Raw genomic sequence first — 20,787 nt, 5'->3', positions numbered from 1 at the left:
TTATGAATTTCACAGATTCAAGACCCTTTTAAGAGAAGTAGTTTCTCCTGTTTTAAATCTGCTATCCTTTATCCTAAAACTATGACCTCTTGTTCTAGATTTCCCCACAAGAGGAAGCATCCACTCCGCTTCTACTTTGTCAATACCTTTTATCATCTTATGTACCTCAATCAGATCTCCTCGCATTCTTCTAAACTTGAGAGTATAGGGCTAAACTGCCCAATCTCTCTTCATAAGACAAACCCCTCTTTGGAATCAATTTAGTGAACCTCCTCTGAACCGTCGCTAATGCCACTACATCTTTTCTCAAGTAAAGGGACAAGTGTTTCAGGAGAGCTGGAATGTGACCCTCCACCACATTGTCTATTCCATTGACTGGATCTACTAAACATGGTTGGATGCTCTATTGCTGTTTAGTAATGCAGAGTAATAGATAGACTGTTATACGACAAATGGGGATCATTTGACCTTTTGTGACCTCTGAGTTGTCCAAATTAATCCCATATAAGACCATAAGACATAGGAGGGGAATTAGGCCACTCGGCCCATCGAATCTGCTCTGCCATTCAATTGTGGCTGATATTTTTCTCATCCCCATTCTCCTGCCTTTTCCCCATAACCCCTGACCCCTTATTAATCAAGAACCTATCTATCTCTGTCTTAAAGACACTCAATGACCTGGCCTCCACAATGTTCTGCGGCAAAGAGTTCCACAGATTCACCACTCTCTGGCTGAAGAAATCCCACCTTATCTCTGTCTTAAAGGATCGTCTCTTTAGCCTGAGGTTATGCCCAGCTTTCTCCCCATAACCTTGTAAATTAGTTCTAATCTCCCCCTGTTTCATTCACATCATTTTCAATCCTTAAACTCTGGTTAGACTTGCCAGAGGAAAACATTTCTCATGGACTTGCTCTGTCAAAAGCTCCTCATAATTTTGAATTCCAGTACATCTATCCTGAGTACGTGTTCTCCAAAAGTAGACAAATTCCTTTAACTATGGCCGGGGATTCTCTGGATGTTCACACCGGCGGAATTCTCTGGTCCCTTTGCAGTGAATGGAAATTTGGCTGAGTGCCAAATTCTCCGTCCTCGCTGGCAGTGGTGGGATACAAATGGCCGGAAAATTCCAGCCATGGTGATTAAAAGCCAAATTAAAAAGGATTTGCTTTGGTTCTAGTATAATTGTTATTGGTTTGCGGGGGAGAATGCTCACTTTATGTCAGTCTGTACTAGCTATATGTGGTTAGTCATTCTCTGCTATGGATTTGCACCTTCTAATGGAACTGGGCTGACATTAGATTGAACTCACACTTTTCTAGGTTGACTTTATTTACATCCAGCACTTTCATTGCGTTGGATGAGCCTGTCTTAGAGCCCAGCATCAAAGTTAATGGCACTATGCAAATTTAAAATGGAGGGAACATTGAATCTTTAACTCCCTGCACCACCCAGAGTGCCAGCTCCTCAACATTAACTGCAGCCAACTCTCAGCAGGTCAGGCACCTAATGAACCAAAAGCAGAAGAGGCCTGATTTTAACTCTCTTAACCCCTATTCACATTGGTAGGTGAATACTGGAATGTTACTGGCCCGTCCGTCATGGGGATTGGGGCAGGAGAGGGGCGGACCATGGGAAGGTCTATTGACCTGGAGCAGGATTTTACGGTTTCGGGATGAGCAAGGCCATAAATTCCCACCAAATATTTCAAAAATTGACCCTCCATTGAAGCATTGCTTTGGCATCTCCCTCCTCTACCTGGATCATCGAGCCATCTACCTTTTCCACCAGCATGGCCTCCCTGTCCGCCTGGACATTCCCAGAAGTTGCTGCTTTGGTTTGGGATTTGTAGAACTTGCCACCTCTTTCCACCCAGGTCAGATAAATCAAGCACCCACAGCTTGGACTTTTTCATTTGTAGGTAATCAATACTGAAGTTCAGTGCTAGACAATAAGCTATAATGACAATATTATGAAGCAATCATGATTATATATTAGGACATTGCAGGCCATTTACAGTTTACAGTCCTATAGGCTACCTGTTTTCATGCAACTCGTGGGTCTTTTGTCGATAGAAAATAGGAACAGGAGGAGGCCATGTGGCCCTTCGTGTCTGCTCCACCATTAATTATGATCATGGCTGTTCCTGCTTTCCCCCAATATCCTCTGATCCCCTTTAGCCCCAACAGCCATATCCAACTGCTTCTTGAAAACATTTAATGTTTTGGCCGCAGCTACTTTCTGTGGTAGCGAATCCCATAGGCTGACCCCTCTCTGGATGAAGAGATTTCTCCTCATCTCTGTCCTAAATCTTGCATGGCTTGCTTGGACTAGTTTTGCAATTAATTCCTCAACTCAACATTGGTGTCAATAAACTCCTAAGATGGGAATCTGGAAGCCTGACTGGAAAGGAATGTTATTTATTGTTAAACCCAAAATTAAGCCACTACTCTGTGGCGTACATATACAGGCCCCACCCGGGACAACATTTCTGCAGTCCCTTCCCTGTGTCTGCCTTATGAAGGGTCCTGTTTAGGTCAGAGTTCCATCTGGGCAGACCATTGCTGGTTACCAAAGGAACTCATATTCAACAAGCCCCAGAGGGAGATCAATTAGAGATTCCCCATGGAAATCATGGTGGTTATCACACCAGGTGTATATTAAGTTGCATTAACATATTTGTGTGTCAAACCCGTTTTTCTCTCTCCATTAACTCACATTTTTTAATGTTAACTATTATCAGTGTCAAATTCAAGACTGCTGGCAGCATAGCAAACTCAATTCTTTGATTTGTCTGCTCAATGTTGTCTCAGTTGAGAGGAGCTGAGGGCGGCCCATCAGCCGTCTTGCTGGGTTTTCCAGCTCCAATTTTGAACAGTAGAGAAAGAAAATGGAAGGCCTGGGTCCCATAACGTGCTGACGGGGAATGTGCCAGGGAGCAGTGCCAGGGTATTATCCATGCATGACCCCCCTCGGTCCAGGGAGCTGTTTTTATCTGTGTGCTTCCGGGCTGGCTTTTAAACCCTGCCGACATGCCATTATGCTGGAAGCGGTGTGTGTGTGTGTGTGTGTGTGTGTGTGTGGGGTGGGGGGATGGAAGGTGGGTGGTGGTGCTGGTTTCTCTACATAGGAGGATGTTGCAATGGGGTGCCAGCTAATGACTTGCAAGGTCTGTGAATGGGGTTCCACTCCTTTCATGGTGGGAATCCCATTACATCGTTGGCAAGGGGAGGTGGTGACAATCTCAAGGGAAATCTCACCAGTGTAAAGAATGTTTTGGGACTCCCGTTGGATGCTTTGCCCCATCTGGCTTTCCCCATCTGCTGAAAACGGGTGCAGAAGACTTTCGCCTTGGCTCTGCTGGTAGCAAGGCTGTGGGTTCAAGTCTTAATCCAGGACGTGACCATGGACATTAAGGTTGACATTCCTAATGCTGTACTGATAGGGGAGGCTGTGCATGCAGTGTCACTGAGGCCCTCACTGCCCTTTACGTTTGATGTCAAAGATTCCCCAGTACTGCTTTGAAGAAGAGCAGGGAAATATCCTGGTGTCCTCCGCAATATTTATCCCCAAGTCAACATCACAAAAACAGAAGTAGATTATTCGGTCATCATCATATATTGTGTTTGTGGGAGCTAGCTGTGCTGTATGTAAAGTGATTGCTGCTTTCTTTATGTTACAACAGTGACTATACTTCACAAATACTTCATCAGCTGTAAAGCACATTGAGATGCCTGACAGCAATGAATATATATAAATCCCTACAGTGCAGAAGGAGGCCATTCAGCCCACCGAGCCTACACCCAAAACAATCCCGCCCAGGCCCTATTCCCATAACCCCACATATTTACCTCTGACACCAAGGGTCAATTTACAATACACCTAACCCACACGTCTTTGGAGTGTAGGAGCAAACTGGAACACCTGGATGAAACCCACGCAGACATGGGGAGAACATGCAGACTCTGCACAGTGACCCAAGCCGGGAATCGAACCTGTGTCCTTGGCACTGCGAGGCAGCAGCGCTAACACTGTGTCACTGTGCCACCCCTAATGAAAGGCATTAGATAAATACAGCTTTTTTATTTTAATTGTAGAATTATTATTGATGTTGTTGGCTGTGTGCAGAGGAATGGAAAGGGACCAGTTAACCTCCCCCCCTCTCCTCCACCCCCCAGAACCTGCTCCACCATTCAGTGAGATCATTGTTGATTTGTGACATAACTCCTGTTGGATGTTTCGCTCCTGTCTGACGTTCCCGTTTGCTGAAAATTGAGAAATTTCTTCACCCAGAGGGTGGTGAATGTGTGGAATTCATTACCACAGAAAATAATTGAGGCCAAAACGTTGTGTGATTTCAAGAAGAAATTAGATATAGCTCTTGGGGCTAAAGGGATCATGCAATATAGGGGGGATGGGATCAGGATGCTGAATTTTTATGATCATAGAATCATGGAATCCTACAGTGCAGAAGGAGGCCATTCAGCCCATCGAGTCTGCACGGAACACAATCCCACGCAGACCCTATTCCCATAACCCCATGCATTTACCCTAGTTAGTACTCCTGACACTAAGGGGCAATTTAGCACGGCCATTCAACCTAACCCGCACATCTTTGGATTGTGGGAGGAAACCAGAGCACCCGGAAGAACCCCATGTTGACACAGGGAGAACAATCAGCCATGATCAAAGTGAATGGTGGAGCAGGCTCAAAGAGCCAAATAGCCTTTGCTATTTCGATTTTCTATGTTCCTTTACCTATATTTCCCCAACATTCCTTAATACATCTGGTTAATGGGAATCTATCAATCTCAGACTGATTAATAAATGACCCAACAACAACCCCCCCACTTACTGTAGTGAATTCCAAACTTCAACCACCCTTTATGTGAAGCAGTCTTTCCCAACTCTACTGAAAGATCTGACTCCAATTTTTTTGTGTCGCCTTCACTGATTCCCCAATCAATGGAAACAGTTCTCTCCTTCACATCATTAGTTCTCCTTAATAGCTTAAAAATTTCAATCAAATCACCAGTTAATCATCCAAATTGCAGGCAATAAAACCCTAATTTACACAATCTCTCCTTAAAATTTAATCCTTGGATTCCAAGTACCATTCTGGTAAATCTACACTGGGAGGAAGGAATGTTGGCCAGGATGGCAGAGGATAGAAACATAGAAGATAGGAGCAGGAGGAGACCATCCAGCCCTTCGAGCCTGCTCCACCATTCATCATGATCATGGCTAATCATTCAAGTCAATAGTCTAATCCTGCTTTCTCCCCCTAACCTTTGATCCCATTTGCCCCAAGTGCTATATCCAGCCACCTCTTGAGTACTTTCAATGTTTTGGCATCAACTACTTCCTGTGGTCATGAATTCCACAGGCTCACCATTCTTTGGGTGAAGAAATGTCTCCTCATCTCCGTCTAAATGGTCTACCCCGAATCCTCAGACAGTGACCCCCGGTTCTGGACTCCCCCATCATCTGGAACATCCTCCCTTCATCTACCCTGTCTATTTCTGTTAGAATTTTATAAGTCTCTATGAGATCCTCCCTCATTCACCTCAACACTTTGAATAGGTTTCAAGGAGCTTTTATATTCTCCTGAACTGTTTGAAAACCTGAGCTCAGTGTGAGGCCTTCTTTGGATCACTGATGTGGCATAAGCATTGAATTTCCCCGCCTGATCTCCTGCCATCTCAGTCAATTTCCTACCCAAAGTGGGTTTTGGGAAAATCCACATATAAACCACAAGGAATAGATCTCAATTTTGAAAGGAATCCTAATTAGAAAGAACGAGGAATATTGCGTAAAGAATTCCATCTTTATCATCTGGATGAGGGAGCGAGTGTTTAGAATCATAGAAGCAACAGTGCGGAAGGAGGCCATTTGGCCCATTGAACCTGCACCAACAACAATCCAACCCAGGCCCTATCCCTGATATTTACCCTGCTAATCGTCTTGACACTAAGGATCAATTTAGCCTGGCCAATCAACCCAACCCGCGCATCTTTAGAGTGTGGGAGGAAACTGGAGCATCCAAAGGAAACCCACACAGACATGGGGAGAACGTGCAAACTCCACATAGACAGTGACCCAAGGGCGGAATCAAACTCGGACCCCTGGCGCTGTGAGGCAGCAGTGCTAACCACTGTGCCACCATGCCGCCCTTCATGTGGGGCTATTGCAAGTTTACCTTTACATTGTGTATTTAGTCAGCCAACCTTTCAAGTGATGCCTGACCTTACACTCTGCAAGAATAACTGACATGCAAATGCAAAGTTAAAACGAAAAGAGGGTGAGAAAGCAAGACTTTAGGGTGTATCACAGAGTTTTCGAACAACAAAATGGCACTACATTCATACGTATTGTGGCCTCCTGTAGCTGAAGAAACCACAGCACTCATTAGTTTGGTGCGTTTTATTTTATTTCTTTTTCTTTTATAAAGGACGATCTGCGATGAAGTAGATGGTTCAGCATTTTATTGTGCTAAACTAACCACCTAGATTCTCTGCAAGACTCCCTGATTTCCTCAGTTTGGACTGGTTGCTGATAAGAGGGAGAGTTGACAGACTGAAGAAGAATTCCAAGTGTACCTTTCGAGTGTGCATTGAAAAAAAAAACCCATGAGGATGTTCCAACAAATTATTTATTTTGTTTTTACACAATTTTATTAAATCTTTTGTCAGAAAGCACACCACAGGAGTTTTCGATTCGTCCTCGAGTGACCGGAATCCTATTTCACAAAAAATATCATCGCCACCAGTGACCGCCATGTAAATGAGCCGAATGGCTTATTACTGTTTCGATTTTCTACGTGGCGACAGCCACCCCCACCCCCGGAGCGTGAGGGCTCTGACGCTGTGCCCCGCACACAAATACTTTGGGAACTGGATAACGACAAATAGCAGGCACTGGTGATGACGGAATGATTGTACACGCATCCTTAGCTTTGCGCCATCTTGAATTGGATTTCCAACTGGAAGAGGAACATGGAGAAGCCCTCCCCCCACCCCACCCTGACGCACACACACACACACACACACACACACACAGCCACAGATTGGCAAAGGCAGTGATAGCTTGTGCTTGGGGACAAATAGATGAAGCTAAGCTTTCCGATTACAGAACTGAGAAAACATTGAAGGTGAAATCAATGGGAGCAGGTTTAGCTTCATAGAAAATCATTGAACAATTATAGAAATCCTACAGTGCAGAAGAAGGCCATTCAGCCCATCGAGTCTGCACTGACAATAATCCCACCAGGCCTTATCCCCACTACCCCACACATTTACCCAACTAATCCCTCTAACTTATGCATCCCAGGACACCAAAGAGCAATTTAGCACACACAATCCACCTAACCTGCACTCTTTGGACTGTGGGAGGAAACCAGAGCACCCGGAGGAAACGCACGCAGACACAAGGAGAACATGCAAACTCCACACAGACAGTGACCTGAGCCAGGAATTGAACCCGGGTCCCTAGCGCTGTGAGGTAGCGGTGCTAACCACTGCGCCATCGTGCTGCCCCATCTTGTGCTCCTTATCGTATCACATATGATATCAGAGATGGGCCATGGGTAACTCTTCCCCGGAAGGCTTTCCCACCAGCTTCACATGAAAACACTTCGCTTCTTGCGGAGGAAAAGGCCTCTAAGAAATCAGAAATTTCACAGCAGCAAAAGCAACACACAGGACAATATAGAACTGCTTCCTATTTGCAGCGAAGAATGGGTTTCCCCGCTAAATGAAGTGAGATGCATGTCTCTTGTACATAAGAATTAGAAGCAGAAGTAGGCAAATCAGCCTGTTGAGCCTGCTCCACCATTCAGTCAAATCATGGCTGATCTCTGCCTGGTCTCAAATCCACCTCCCCACCTGCTCCCCCTTACCCCCTTCTTTTATCAGAAATATATCAGCTCCTCCTTGAAACCATTCAATGATTCAGACTCCACCGCGCTATAGGGCAGCAAGTTCCGCAAATTCACCATCCTCTGTGAGAATGATTTCCTCCTCATCTCAGTTTTAAATCCACCGCCTCTCAACCCATACCTGTGACCCTTTGTTCGAGGTTGCCCCGTAAGGGGAAACATTTGGTCTACATTTACTTTATCAATCCCTTTTAAAATTTTACATACCTTGATCAGATCTCCTCTTATCCTTTTAAACTCCAGCAAGTACAAGCCCCAACTATTAAACCTCTCCTCAAATGTCAACCCTTTCATCCCTGGAATTAATCTGGTGAACCTCCTCTGAGCTGCCTCCAATGCCACCACATCCTTCCTCGAATAAGGAGACCAAAATTGGATACAATACTCCAGATGTGGTCCCACCAAAACTGTATCCAACGGTAACAACAATTTCCACATCTGCTGCATCCAGTAGCTATTATCTTTCAATTTCAGCAGAACCCTAACGTTTGGGAGGCTCAAAGTGGAGCTGGAATAATTTCACTTGCTTTTTGCCATTTGGGTTTCCCATGAAAATGATTTTTGTTTTTCTCTTAATCACTCTCAGGATTTGGATGTCGCTGGTAATGCCAGCCTTTACTGCTCGTCCTGAGTTGCTGAGGGGCTTAGTGAGGCCACTTCAGAGGGCAAACCCATGTTGACTGTGGGACGGGAGCCACATCCGAGTCTGAGTGGGTAAGGATGGCAGATTTCTCCTCCCTGTGGACGGCACGGTGGCACAGTCGGTTAGCACTGCTGCCTCACACACCCAGGGACCCAGGTTCGACTCCGGGCTTGGGTCTGTGTGGAATCTGTGCGGGTCCCTTCCGGGTGCTCTGGTTTCCTCCCACAGTCTGAAAGACATGTTGGTTAGGTGCATTGGCCGTGCTAAATTCTCCCTCAGTGTACCTGAATAGGTGGTGGCGGAGTGTGGCAACTGGGGGATTTTCACAGCAACTTCATTGAAGTGTTGATGTAAGCCTACTTGTGACAATAATACATAAAATTAAACTTAGTGAACCATTTGGGCTCTTGCGACAATCCTGATATATTAAAAACATGAACTTGTGTTGCCAGTTTTAAACTCATGGTCTCTCGGATTAAGTCAAGGCCTCTCAATGACTAAAACTCAGTAGCATAACCACTACACTCCCTTATGTCACAAAAGAAGATTTATAGAGCCTCAACGTGAATAATGGATAAATAAACCACACTAAAAGCTAAAAAAAAACAGCTTTTGACTTTATTTTTAAAATTCCAAATCTGCTTTAAAAGGAATAAGTATAATGACACAGCTCACAAGAAAGCTTACTCCAAAATCCCTGCTGTGCCTGCAATGTGAAAGATATTCTTTGCCACAAATCTGTCCCATCAGTTCAATCAAAACACTCATTAATGAAAAGACACCATTTAATATTTTGTTCCAGTTTTTTTCACGCTCTCTCTCTCTCTTTTTTTTAAATAAAGGCATCCTGCAGCTGCTTTGCAGAAGAAGCCAGGAGGTGTCCCAGGGCGGCGGCGGCAGGGGCCCTGAAACCACCGGCCCTCGATCCCGGGGGTTAACAACTGTGTCCCTGACCATGGCCAGGTCAGTGGGGGTCACCGTACGGGGTCAGCCCGCCCTCGGCGAGGACGGGCGGCGGGGGCGGTGGGGAGGGACACTGGCAGGATTTAAGTCGACCCCCTCTGAATCCACATGTCCCAATCGCCAAGAACAACGCGCCACTGGTGGTGGCATCCTGATGTTGCTGGGAGGTGGACAATTAAGTGCAATATACATGGTCAGAAGTGGGTAGCAACCGGACTCCGGCTGTGGGGGGAGGGGGGGACAGGTAACGGGAGCAGTCAAGGTGGGGGGGGGGCGGGGTTTGTTCAAATTTCCTCTTTTTTTTTGCCAAACTATGTCATGGGAACCACATTGATCTTGATATCCTCCAATCCCATTTTCGGTATCCCCCAAGTAGGTAAAGCAGCGGTTATGCAGGCGTACCCTAGTAGGGACTGAGAACCCAGTGGAGAATGTGCTTCCAGGTCAAAAACAAAACAGTCTTTACAAAAAAAAGAAAATAAAAACAAATAAGCTGATTATCCTCAATTCCTCAACTACAGCACACGTGCAAGGTGATTGAGAAGGACGCTGGTTTCCCTTCAGGCCGAGGACAGCGCCCGGTGCATAAGCGCAACCTACGCGGCAAGAACCCCGTCGGTAAGAGCGGGATAGGGGCAGGGGACGGGGACGGAGGCCAAAAAATATTGCGGACGCTGGAATCTGAAAGGAAAACAGAAAAACGCCGGTGAAACTCAGCAGGTCTGACAGCATCTGTGGAGAGAGAGAGAATAGAGCCGACACGTTTCAAGTCAGGAGGACCCTTGGCCAGAGCTTCCTTCGTCAAAGGAAAGGGATAGTTTGGGAGCCAGTTTGGGGAGGGGCGGGGGGGGGGGGGGGGGGAGGGGGGGGGGTGGTCTTCCAGCAGCAAGATCAAATTTTTAAAACGATAAGTCTCGACGGCGGACCCCAGTCGCTCCAGTCGTTGAGTGCTCAAATTCCAACCGCGAGGTCCCAAGTTCCGAGTCCTGGAGCTTCCCGCCACTCAGAACCGTCCGTCTCAAGTCGGGTGAGTGTTTGTTTTTTTTTATTATTATTATTATTTTGCGTGTGTGTCAAGTTATTGTTTTCCAGGTGGGCTGCTAGATGGAGCACCACTTAGAAGTGAGACGTTCCATCTCCGGGGGAGGGAAAAAACTGACATCGTCTGGCTCTCCCCACTTGACCTGGGCTTTCTGTTGGCTGATGATGGAACAGCGCTGCTGACAGTCACGGAGAAGTCTGTGGCCCAACCCATCCTGCTCTCCTGGCTGGAGCAGCAGGAGTTTTGGTGAGTGGCCTGCGAGAAGGAAATAAACAAGTGAATATACGGGGAGGAAAGATTCATCCAAGAAAGAGAAAACACAAAACTTTTAAGCACTTCCTTTTTCTTACACCGTAGAGGAAAAACAAAACCCCCCGCCAAAAATCCTGCAATTTGTTTCTCCTCGCTCCCACTTCGCCTCTTCATCTCCCCAGTCTTTCTTCTTCTTCTTCTTCTTTCTCCTTCTGGTTTTTTTTTCCCTCACCGTACTCCTCCTCGGTCACTGCCGCAAGCTGAGATTAGGCTCCTCGGGTAACTCAGCAAGTGCGCTCAGGCTGGGGGTTGGGGATGGGGGTAAGGTGGAGTGGGGGAGGCAGTGGAGTGTTGGGGGGGGGGGGTGTTCTTCCACTGGAGGAATCGTATCCACATCCAAACTTGTCTCCGCTTTGGTACGCTTCCCAGTATGAGTCACCGGTCAACATTTGAGGACAGACAGCACAAGAGTACAAGAAGCTGGAGCAGGAGTGGACAATATGGCCGGTCGGACATTGAGTAAGATCATGGCTGATCTTGGGCTCCAATCCACTTTCCTGCTCGCTCACTACACCTCTTCATTCCCTGAGAGACTAAAACTCTGTCTATCCTAGCCTTAAGTATATTCCATGACGGAGCACCCACAACCTTCTGAGGGGGAGAGTCCAACGATCCACAACCCTTTGAATTAAGAAGTTTCTCCTCATTGCAGTGATAAATGATAGTCCTCTTACCCTGAGACTGCATTCCCTGTGATCTAGATTCCCCCAGCCTGCACAAGGCGCCTCTCAGTATCCACCCTGTGCAGCCCCAACAGCGCAGTTCAAAGAGATCACCACTCATCTTCTAAACTCCAGAGAATATGGACTTAATTTACTCAGCAATGCAGCACAAAACAATCCTCTCATCCCCGGGGTCTGGTGAACCCCGGTTGATTTTATCCCACCTCTCTAGATCCAATTCTAATTCCCTTCCCACACCTACTGTTGCTCCAAGGCAGATTTTCTGTTTCCATAGCTAGTAATTTCTGGAATAGTCCATTAGTCTATCACCAATGGGCTTGTAAGATTGAGAGGTGCCAGTCCACATCAAGCGTGGCTGACCAGGAGTCTCTCCCGCTCTCACCCCCAGCCATGGCGTGTTTGGAAGGATTTGACATTCAACCTGTTTGACTGTGTTATGAACGCACCTTCCTTGGCCATCAAGTCCTGGGGAGGGACTCAAACCTTCTGGCTCACAGGCAGGGATGCTACCCATTGTGCCACAAGACTTCCCCCACTCTAGATCAGTTGTAGCGATCCACCCACCCACCCCCCACAAACTGGTTCAAACAACTCAGCCCAGACAAGGACTGAATATTGAACTGTTGTGCTCTCTCTGGGAAGTACATTGCAGATGTCTTTTTACAATTGTGGAGAAATGGTGGCACAGTGGTTAGCACTGCTGCCTCACAGCGCCAGGGACCTGAGTTCGATTCCCAGATTGGGTCACTGTTTGCGCATTCTCCCCATATCTGCGTGAGTTTCCTCTGGGTGCTCCAGTTTTTTCCTACAGTCGAAAGACGTGCTGGTTAGGTGCATTGGCCATACTATATTCTCCCTCAGTGCGCCTGAGCAGGGATTTTCACAGGAACTTAATTGCAATATCAATGTAAGTCTACTTGCGACACTAATAAATAAATTTAACTTTAAAAACTTAAATTGACAATACAGGGTTATGCAATAATTACACAGTAGTAAAAATAAAGCAATTTTTGAGAGAAACCACTCAAGGCTCCTACCACACATTATTCTGTTTGTGTGGCTGAGCTCTCCTGGTCATATGTTACACAAGATCCTTGGCCAAGAGGTTTGGGAAGGTTGCAGGGTCAGATTCTGGCCGGTGCTGAGCTGGGTTGATTTTTGGAGCTGTTGTTGGAGATGTTGTAATTAACCTTCACATTCCTGGGCTAGGGGATCAACCAAGGTCCCTGCTACTCAACACACTCCCCTGCAGTACTGAGGGGTATGTTGCACTGTCAGATGCACTGTTTGTGGGATGTGATGTGAAATTGAGGCCACGTCTGTCCTACCATTTGGACGTAAAGGATCCCATGGCATTGTGTGATGAACAGCAGTTATCCCGGTCCATATCGAGGATTACGAGGCTGAGTGGGATTGTTGTTGGTGCAGGCTCGATGGGCTGAATGGCCTCCTTTTGTACTGAAAGGATTCTATGATTCTATTGTATGATGTCCGATCTTTCTATCGAGTGGTCAAACCAAAGCTCTCAGGTAGGTGTAAGAAATCCCACCAGGGATTCCACCAAAGAGAACTCTCTGTTTTCAAGACAATGTTTCCTGATAAACCAACACCTAAAGCAAGTCATTTAACTAATTGCTGTGCACAAGTTGACTGCATCACAACAGTGACAATATTACAAAAGTACTTTATTTGGCTGCAAGGTGCTTTGGCATGTCCCAAGAATGTGAAAGATGCTGTATAAATGCGATGATCCACTACTGCCTATATTTAAGGCTGAGATAGACGGATGATTGGTCCTTTGAGGAACCATTGGATTTGGGGAGTGGATGGGAAAGCCCAAGATCCGCCATATTTGAGTTGAATGGCGTAGCAGGCTTGACGGTCCGGATGTCAATTCCCTGCTCCCATCTCGAGTGTGATGTCTTTATTTGCATTCTTTCTAACCATCGACTCAGGTGGCCAGTGCTGCCACATGCACCTGTCAGTGACTGTTGAGTGTACATTGGTTGAAGATTGTCTTTGGTAAACCAACAGCCTGCCACCACTTACCATCAGAGCTCATACAGAGGAACAAAGGAAACTAATCACCAGAAGTAGTGACACAGCTTAATAAACCCTTAAAATAAAGACAGAACAAACAGGAGGGTTCATTTCTCAAGGGACCAGAACTGAAAAGCAGTGGTGATGTTAAAATTGTGCAGAATCTTGGTTAGACCACACTTGCAATACTGTGCATCCAATGAGTCCAGAGTTGAAGGAAACCACACAAGTCTAGAGTCAAGAGTTGAGTGGTTATAACTGGCGGCAGGTGCCACAGTGGTTAGCACTGCTATCTGGTTCTGACTGGGACCAGGGTTCAATTCCAGCCTTGGGTGACTGTCTGGACATTGTACATTCTCCCCAAATCTGCATGGGTTTCCTCCAGGTGCTCCGGTTTCCTCCCCCCACACTCCAAACATGTGCAGGTTAGCTGGAATGACCATGCTAAATTATCCTTTAGTGTCAGAGATGTGAGGGTTAGGGGGATTAGCGGGGTAAATGTGTGGGGTTACAGGAACAGGGCCAGAGGTGCACCTGGGTAAGATCTCTGTTGCAAAGTTGGTACAGACTTGATGGGCTGAATGACCTCTTGTATTGTAGAGATTCTAACTATCAGAAAGGACGAAATGACTTTTTTTTCTTTGCCCTAGAAAAGAGAAGGCTGAGATGTGTACTGATAAGAGATCTTTAAAAATGGCGAAGAGGTTCATGAGGGTAGACATAAAAATGTTTTCACTTGACGGGGATTCAAAAACCTGAGGACAAAATTCTAAGATGTTTCCTGATAATGGGAATTTGGGAGAAACTTTGTTCCTGAAACAATGATTAGAATGTGGAACTCTGCATCAAGGGGAGTAGTTGGGATGAATAGCATTGGTGTGTTTGGAGGGAAGCCAGGAAAGGACATGAGGGAGAAAGGAGGAGAAAGTTTTACTGATCGGGTTCGATCCAGTAGGGTGGGTGGATGCTAATGCGGAGTATAAACACTGGCGTGCATCAGATGGGCCAATTGGTCTAGTTCTGCGCTGCAGGCTGAAAGTAACTCAAGGTAACATGATCAAGAATGGTCACTTGGGTGAGATATCGGAAAAGACTTGCAGACCATGAACTCATATAAACGTTGATTAGACCACATTTGGAATACTGCGCCCAATTCTGGTCACCACGCTACCAGAATGATGTGGAGGTTTTGCAGAGAGTATACCAGGATGTTGCCTGCTATGGAGGGTACGAGCTACGAGGAGAGATTGAATAAACTGGAATTGTTTCCCTGGAAAGACAGAGACAGAGGGGTGATCTGATAGAAGTTTATAAAATTATGAGGGGTATAGGTAAGATGAACAGTTGGACGCTTTCTTCGAGGGAAGAATTGTCAATTACAAAGGGGCTCAAGTTCAAGTTAAGGGGGAAATGGTTCAGTGGAGATGTACGGAGGAAGGTTTTTAGACAGAGTGGTGGGGGCCTGGAATGCACTGCCAAAAAAGATGGTTGAGGCAGATACGTGAGCGACATTTAAGACGTATCTGGATAGACACATGAATAGAAGGGTAATAGAGGGATATAGACGATTGGTCTGGATAGGACAACGTGATCTGTGCTGGTTTGGAGGGCCGAAGGGCCTGTTCTGTGCTGCATTGTTCTTTGTTCATAACCCAATGAAGGATCAACACCATCAGGAAAGGAGGTCATCACAAGACGGAGCTGCTCATGGTTGCCAATGGAGAATGTAGGTTTGCTCGCTGGACCCATTGGCCTCTCAAGTCTCTTCAGCCATTCCACAAGTTCCTCAGCAGCAGGATTGTCTGGTTTTGGGATGCTTAAAAACAATACTCCACGGGTGACAACGTTACTCATCCAGCCCCCCAATCACCAAGTCTTCCAGACAGAACGAGGTTTCCAGCTCAACACTGCTCCAGCAACGAAAGACGAGAAACTTTTAACCTCAGAAAGGAAAATAACCCCAAGTAAACTGATGTCACAGAAACAATGCATCACTGACTGTCTGCTCACAATGGGAATCTTTGTACAACTGGTTTAACAGAGGGATCTGTCAGGCCCCTGTTGGAAATAACATATTAATCTCTAAGATGAGTGCCGGGGATTGTATTTGTGATCAGGCTTTCATTCTTGCACAGCTCCACATCACTGACAGCTCTTCTCTGAGCCCAACTCAATCCTTGTGTAGAATTACATTTGACTCATAACTCAACTGTGGCCACAATTGAAAGTTCAGTTCTATTGCTGCAGTCCACAAAACCTTATTCTATAAACTGGTAAAATATGCTGCAGGTGACTTTAGGATGAGATATTAAGGCTAAATCTCTTTTTCCCTCAGAGTTTAAAGTTTATTTATTTGTGTCACAAGTCGGCTTGCATTAACACTGCAATGAAGTTACTGTGAAAATCCCCTAGTCGCCACGTTCCGGCACCTGTTCAGGTTACACTGAGGGAGAAATCAGCATGGTCAATGCACTTAATCCGACTGTGGGAGGAAGCTGGAGGACCCGAAGGAAACTCACGCAGACATGGGGAGAATGTGCAGACTGTGCACAGTGACCCAAACTGGGAATCGAACCCGGGTCCCTGGTGCTGTGAGGCAGAAGTGCGAACCACTGTGCCAACCACAAAAAAATGTTTCCACCCGGACGGGACTCGAACCTACAACCCCTGACTTAGGAGGCCGGTGCCTTATCTATTAGGCCACTGGGGCAGCCACATGTAAGTAAAAGATCCCATCTAGCTGAAGAGGAGAATGTGACTGATCGCTTGTGCCCTGGCCATCATTCACCCCCACAACCAACAACACTAAGATCGGAACCTCTCATTGTTAACACATTTGCTGTCCATGGGATCTTGCTTTTCCACCGTTTTTGTAAAACTAATCAATTAGTGGTAAAGTTGTTGAAGACTTGAAGGTCGCTGTATAAAAATGTCAAGTTTCTTTTTGCTACATAGTGTATCCATAACGAATGCACCCAGAGATTTTCAATGTCCACACAATCCCACCAAGAGCTGGAAGGAGCTGTGATGGTGAGGACAGTGGGCACAAAGGGTTGGAGAATTAATATTTTAGTCTGAAGACAGTCAGCCTTGGTCAGTGAGAGATGTGCTTTCACTGTCAATAGATATGGTGTAAGATTTGCTGCTTGCTATCTTGTTGACTGACAGGTCCTGGAGACCTGCTATCCTGGGACTCGAATCAAAGCAGAAATCAGTCAGAGGCACAGGAATCGCCTGGATTGGCACTAATCACAGTCAGGAGAATCTCCAGCAGGAGAAAGCCATTTGTCTACAGCTCCTGAGCATTACCGATCTCTCCCAGTTTATCTAACCCCAGATACTCTAACCTGAGCTTCTGCATGTAATTGTTCTCCAATGCATCAATACCAATGTACAATCCTGAATATGCAGATTGGTACTTTTCTTATTAAACAGTGGACTCAGGGGGTGAAATCTTCTAGCCGTGCTTGCCCCCAGGCTGGAAATCCCCGCCCGAGACCAATGGACCCTTGCAGGGTCTGCCCCCACTTGCTACAATTCCCGTGACAGGCAGAACGGAAAATTCCATCCAGAGTTCTGAATGAACCCAAAGAGATTCACAACCCTTTCTAGTTTCATGAAATGAAAAAGAAATTTGCCAAAGTCCCAGAGGCTGTGCTCCCACCTTTTTGAAGATGTGGGCACTGGCTGGTGGTGATTCAACCTGAGGATCACCACACCACAGGCCAGGAGCAAGATTGAGAAGACCAGGCCTTTATAAATAACCTCAGCCAGTATGGGAATTGAACCCTAGCTATTGATATCACTCTGCATCGCTAAACAGCCATCCAACTAACTGAGCTAACATCTTACACACTAATGCTTTATCAGCAGATATATAAGGCAAGGTCTCACAAACAATTGACAATTGGAATAAGTGACTTATCTTTAGTTAAGAGAGGAATAAATGGAAGGAAACCAGGAGAGTTCTTCAATCTTCTGTGAAAAATAGAAATCATAGAAACCCTACAGTGCAGAAAGAGGCCAGTTGGCCCATCGAGTCTGCACCGACCACAATCCCAACCAATCTCACCCAATCTTTTGCAATCCAGTTGAACCATCAGTTTGTTTTAACACCTTATGCAACCATGCAGCACTCCCTTAGTGGGCAGTAAATCACTAATCTAGATTAGCTGCTCACATCCTAAACCCACAGCCAACTGACGCTGAGATCATAGCACTGGGCTCCACATGCACATGTGCACAAACTCACATGCATACACAAATAGACACATATATATCTACACACACAGGCACACATGAATACACACACAAACACATGTGCACACATACTTGTAGACACACATATGTGCACACCGCTTACATGTACACGCACACATCACCCCTTAACATGCAATGGCATTACCATCACTGAATTCTCCCACTGTCAATATCCTGGAGGTTACCATTGATCGGAAACTGAACTGGGCCAGCTATATTTACACTGTGACTACCAGAGAAGGTCAAATGCTCGGCATCCTGCTCCCCAAAGAATGTCCAATATCTACAGGGCACAAGCCAGGAATGTAATGGATTTATGTCCACTTACCTGGATGAGTGTAGCTCCAACAACAGTCAAGAATCTCAACACCATCCAGGATAAAGCAGCCCACTTGATTGCTACACATTCCACTAACATTCAATCACTACACCACCAACGAACAGTGACAGCATGTGTACCATCTACAAGAACTCACCAAGTTGTTTAGGTGGCACCTTCCAAACCCACAACCTCTACCATCGAGAAGGACAAAAGCAGCAGATACCTGGGAACATCATCATCCCCTCTCAGTCATTCACCATCCTGACTTGGAAATATTTCACCATTCCTTCACTGATGGTGGGTCAAAATTCTGGAACTTCCTCCCTAATAGCACTGTGGGTGAGCCTATAGCACATAGACTGCAGCCATTCAAGAAGCCGTTCATGTTCTCAAGGGCAGTTAGGGATGGGCAATAAATGCTGGGTTAGCCAGCAACACCCACATCCTGTAAATTAATAAACAAAATACACACAAACACACACACCCACACACAAACACACGCACCCACACACAAATCCACACACACACACACACACACAAATATACACGCACAAACATGCAGGCACACACATATGCATGCACATACATACAAACATGCACATGTACACGCACACACACATACACACGTACAAGCATGCACACATACATATGCACACACACGCACCCAAATACACATACACACACACACAAATACATATGCACAAGCATGCAGGCACAAACACACATATGCATGCACACATACACAAACATACACATGTGTACACACACACACACACACACACTACAGTTCCCTGTGTATATTTCTCCAAATGTGATTACAGAATGAATTCTCTTACGTTTACAGCATTTCTGCTTCAGGTAATGATTCCGTCTCCTGTCAATCATGATGTTTATATATAAATATCATATGTCACATTTATAATTTATTCTATATATAGATTTATATATTTGAAAGCTCATTTTGTCTTAATAATGTGATTCCATAATACTTATCACTTTGCCAAAAGCTCTTTGAAATTCATGCTTTCGTTATTTACAATGCAAATGACACTTTCTGCAGATTATAAATAGGCATTAAAATAGATAATATATTTTGGAAATATATTCTTTATTTAGAAACAAGACGGTTTGCATTGGACAAAAAGGATATGAATGGATTATTTTGTTTAAGGATTTCCCAGTAACAAAGGATTGTGTGGCAAAGCTGTTTTTCAAATCTAACTCATTATATCATGAATACCGAGGCTTAAGGCAGCTTCAGTTACAGACAACCTCTGTTGCTCAGCGTCATACCGACTGATTGTTGTGACTGGATATGTTATGAATGGTCTATAGAGTTCATACCACAGGTGGGTAAAAAAAAAAATCGTACATTTTATTGTCGTGAAATAACTGGGCTTTTACCCCAGTCCTACCAAAGTCCACAGGCTTTTGCATGGATGTCCACATGCTACTGGGGAACCCCTTGTGGGAGTCAACTTAAGCGAGACTGGAAGATCCTGCTGGCAGGAAGGGCTGGAAAATCCCATCACGGTACATATTCAGGAGGGCAGATTCTACAATCATAACAATACAGTACTGTTCCTTAACACATGTGGCATTCAAACTTCCTAAAATCTGGAACTCCCTAAGTTTTTCAATCTCTCTCTCTCTACTTTCTCTCACCCTTTAAGTTGCAACTTAAAACCTACCTCTTTGACACAGTTTTTGGTCTGATTTCCTCATTGCAAGTAACATTTGCACCACACAAGAATCAGGCAGTCACCATCTCCACCAAGAGAGAATCTAACCATCCCATCTTGACATTCAATGGCACTACCATTGCTGGTTCCCCCACTATCAACATCTTGGGTGTTACCATTGAACTGGAAACTGAACTGAACTAGTCATATAAATACTGTGGTCACTACAGCAGGTCATAGTAGGAATGCTGCAGTGGCTAACTCAAATCCTGACTTCCCAAAGCCTATCCACCATCTATAAGGCAGAGATCCGGAGTGTGATGGAATACTCTCCACTTGCCTGGATGGGTGCAGATCCAATAACACTCAAGGAATTTGGATGTGGAGAAGGTGGTGGATAGCAGATAGCATGATGAGGAGTGGGGGTGTAAAATGGGGCACCATAGCAGCAGTGCTATTCTCAGTGCCTGCCCAACCCCATCCCCAGTGGAAACCTTAACATGGCCAGGAGGCATTGGGCAGCTCACCCATCCACAGGCCAATTCAACCCCTTATCCTTTGTACATCAGTACCCTTCCATCAAAATACTGCTGAGGCTACGTTTCTCCTCCCTTCCCATTCTGTGAGGCTCTATTCTTATCTGAAAGACCAGGGTCCATGGTCTTCAGGATTGTCTGCAGTTCCAACAATGCCCACTGCTCCCAGTGGCTCTCTGACAAGAGAGTTGCAAGCCATTTGATTCTTCTTCCTGTGGCCAGAAGTCCCATCTCAAGCCAACTAAAGGTCCAACGGCAATTTAATGGTCAGAAGACAAGTCAGTCAAACACACACCCAACTGTGTAAAATCTCTACCTGTGGTTCGGGGTCAAGTTTTGTTTGATAATGTTCCTATGAGGTGCCTTGAAA

The 20,787-nt window shown here is 45.6% G+C and overlaps 1 protein-coding gene across 5 annotated transcripts in view; it reads right to left on the bottom strand.

The window, feature by feature from the left end:
• Positions 1-20,787, bottom strand: part of lef1 (lymphoid enhancer-binding factor 1) — a 180,909-nt gene that overhangs the window by 4,622 nt on the left and 155,500 nt on the right. For 2 of the 5 annotated variants that reach the window (XM_080200107.1, XM_080200116.1), the window contains exon 10: positions 10,420-10,837. The exons of 2 other annotated variants lie outside the window; for them this stretch is intronic. In XM_080200107.1, the coding sequence (XP_080056233.1) occupies positions 10,641-10,837 (197 nt within the window). In that variant the 3' untranslated portion in view covers positions 10,420-10,640. Of the gene's footprint in view, positions 1-10,419; positions 10,838-20,787 lie in introns of those variants that run through there. One more of the 5 variants, XM_080200133.1, reaches the window with a different exon arrangement.

Source organism: Carcharhinus amblyrhynchos, chromosome 1 (genome assembly GCF_965287045.1).
Source record: "Carcharhinus amblyrhynchos chromosome 1, sCarAmb.v2.hapA, whole genome shotgun sequence".
Classification (NCBI taxonomy): Eukaryota; Metazoa; Chordata; class Chondrichthyes; order Carcharhiniformes; family Carcharhinidae; genus Carcharhinus; species Carcharhinus amblyrhynchos.
Note: the sequence above shows the minus strand (reverse complement) of the source record. Positions and strands in the feature narration are given on the sequence as shown.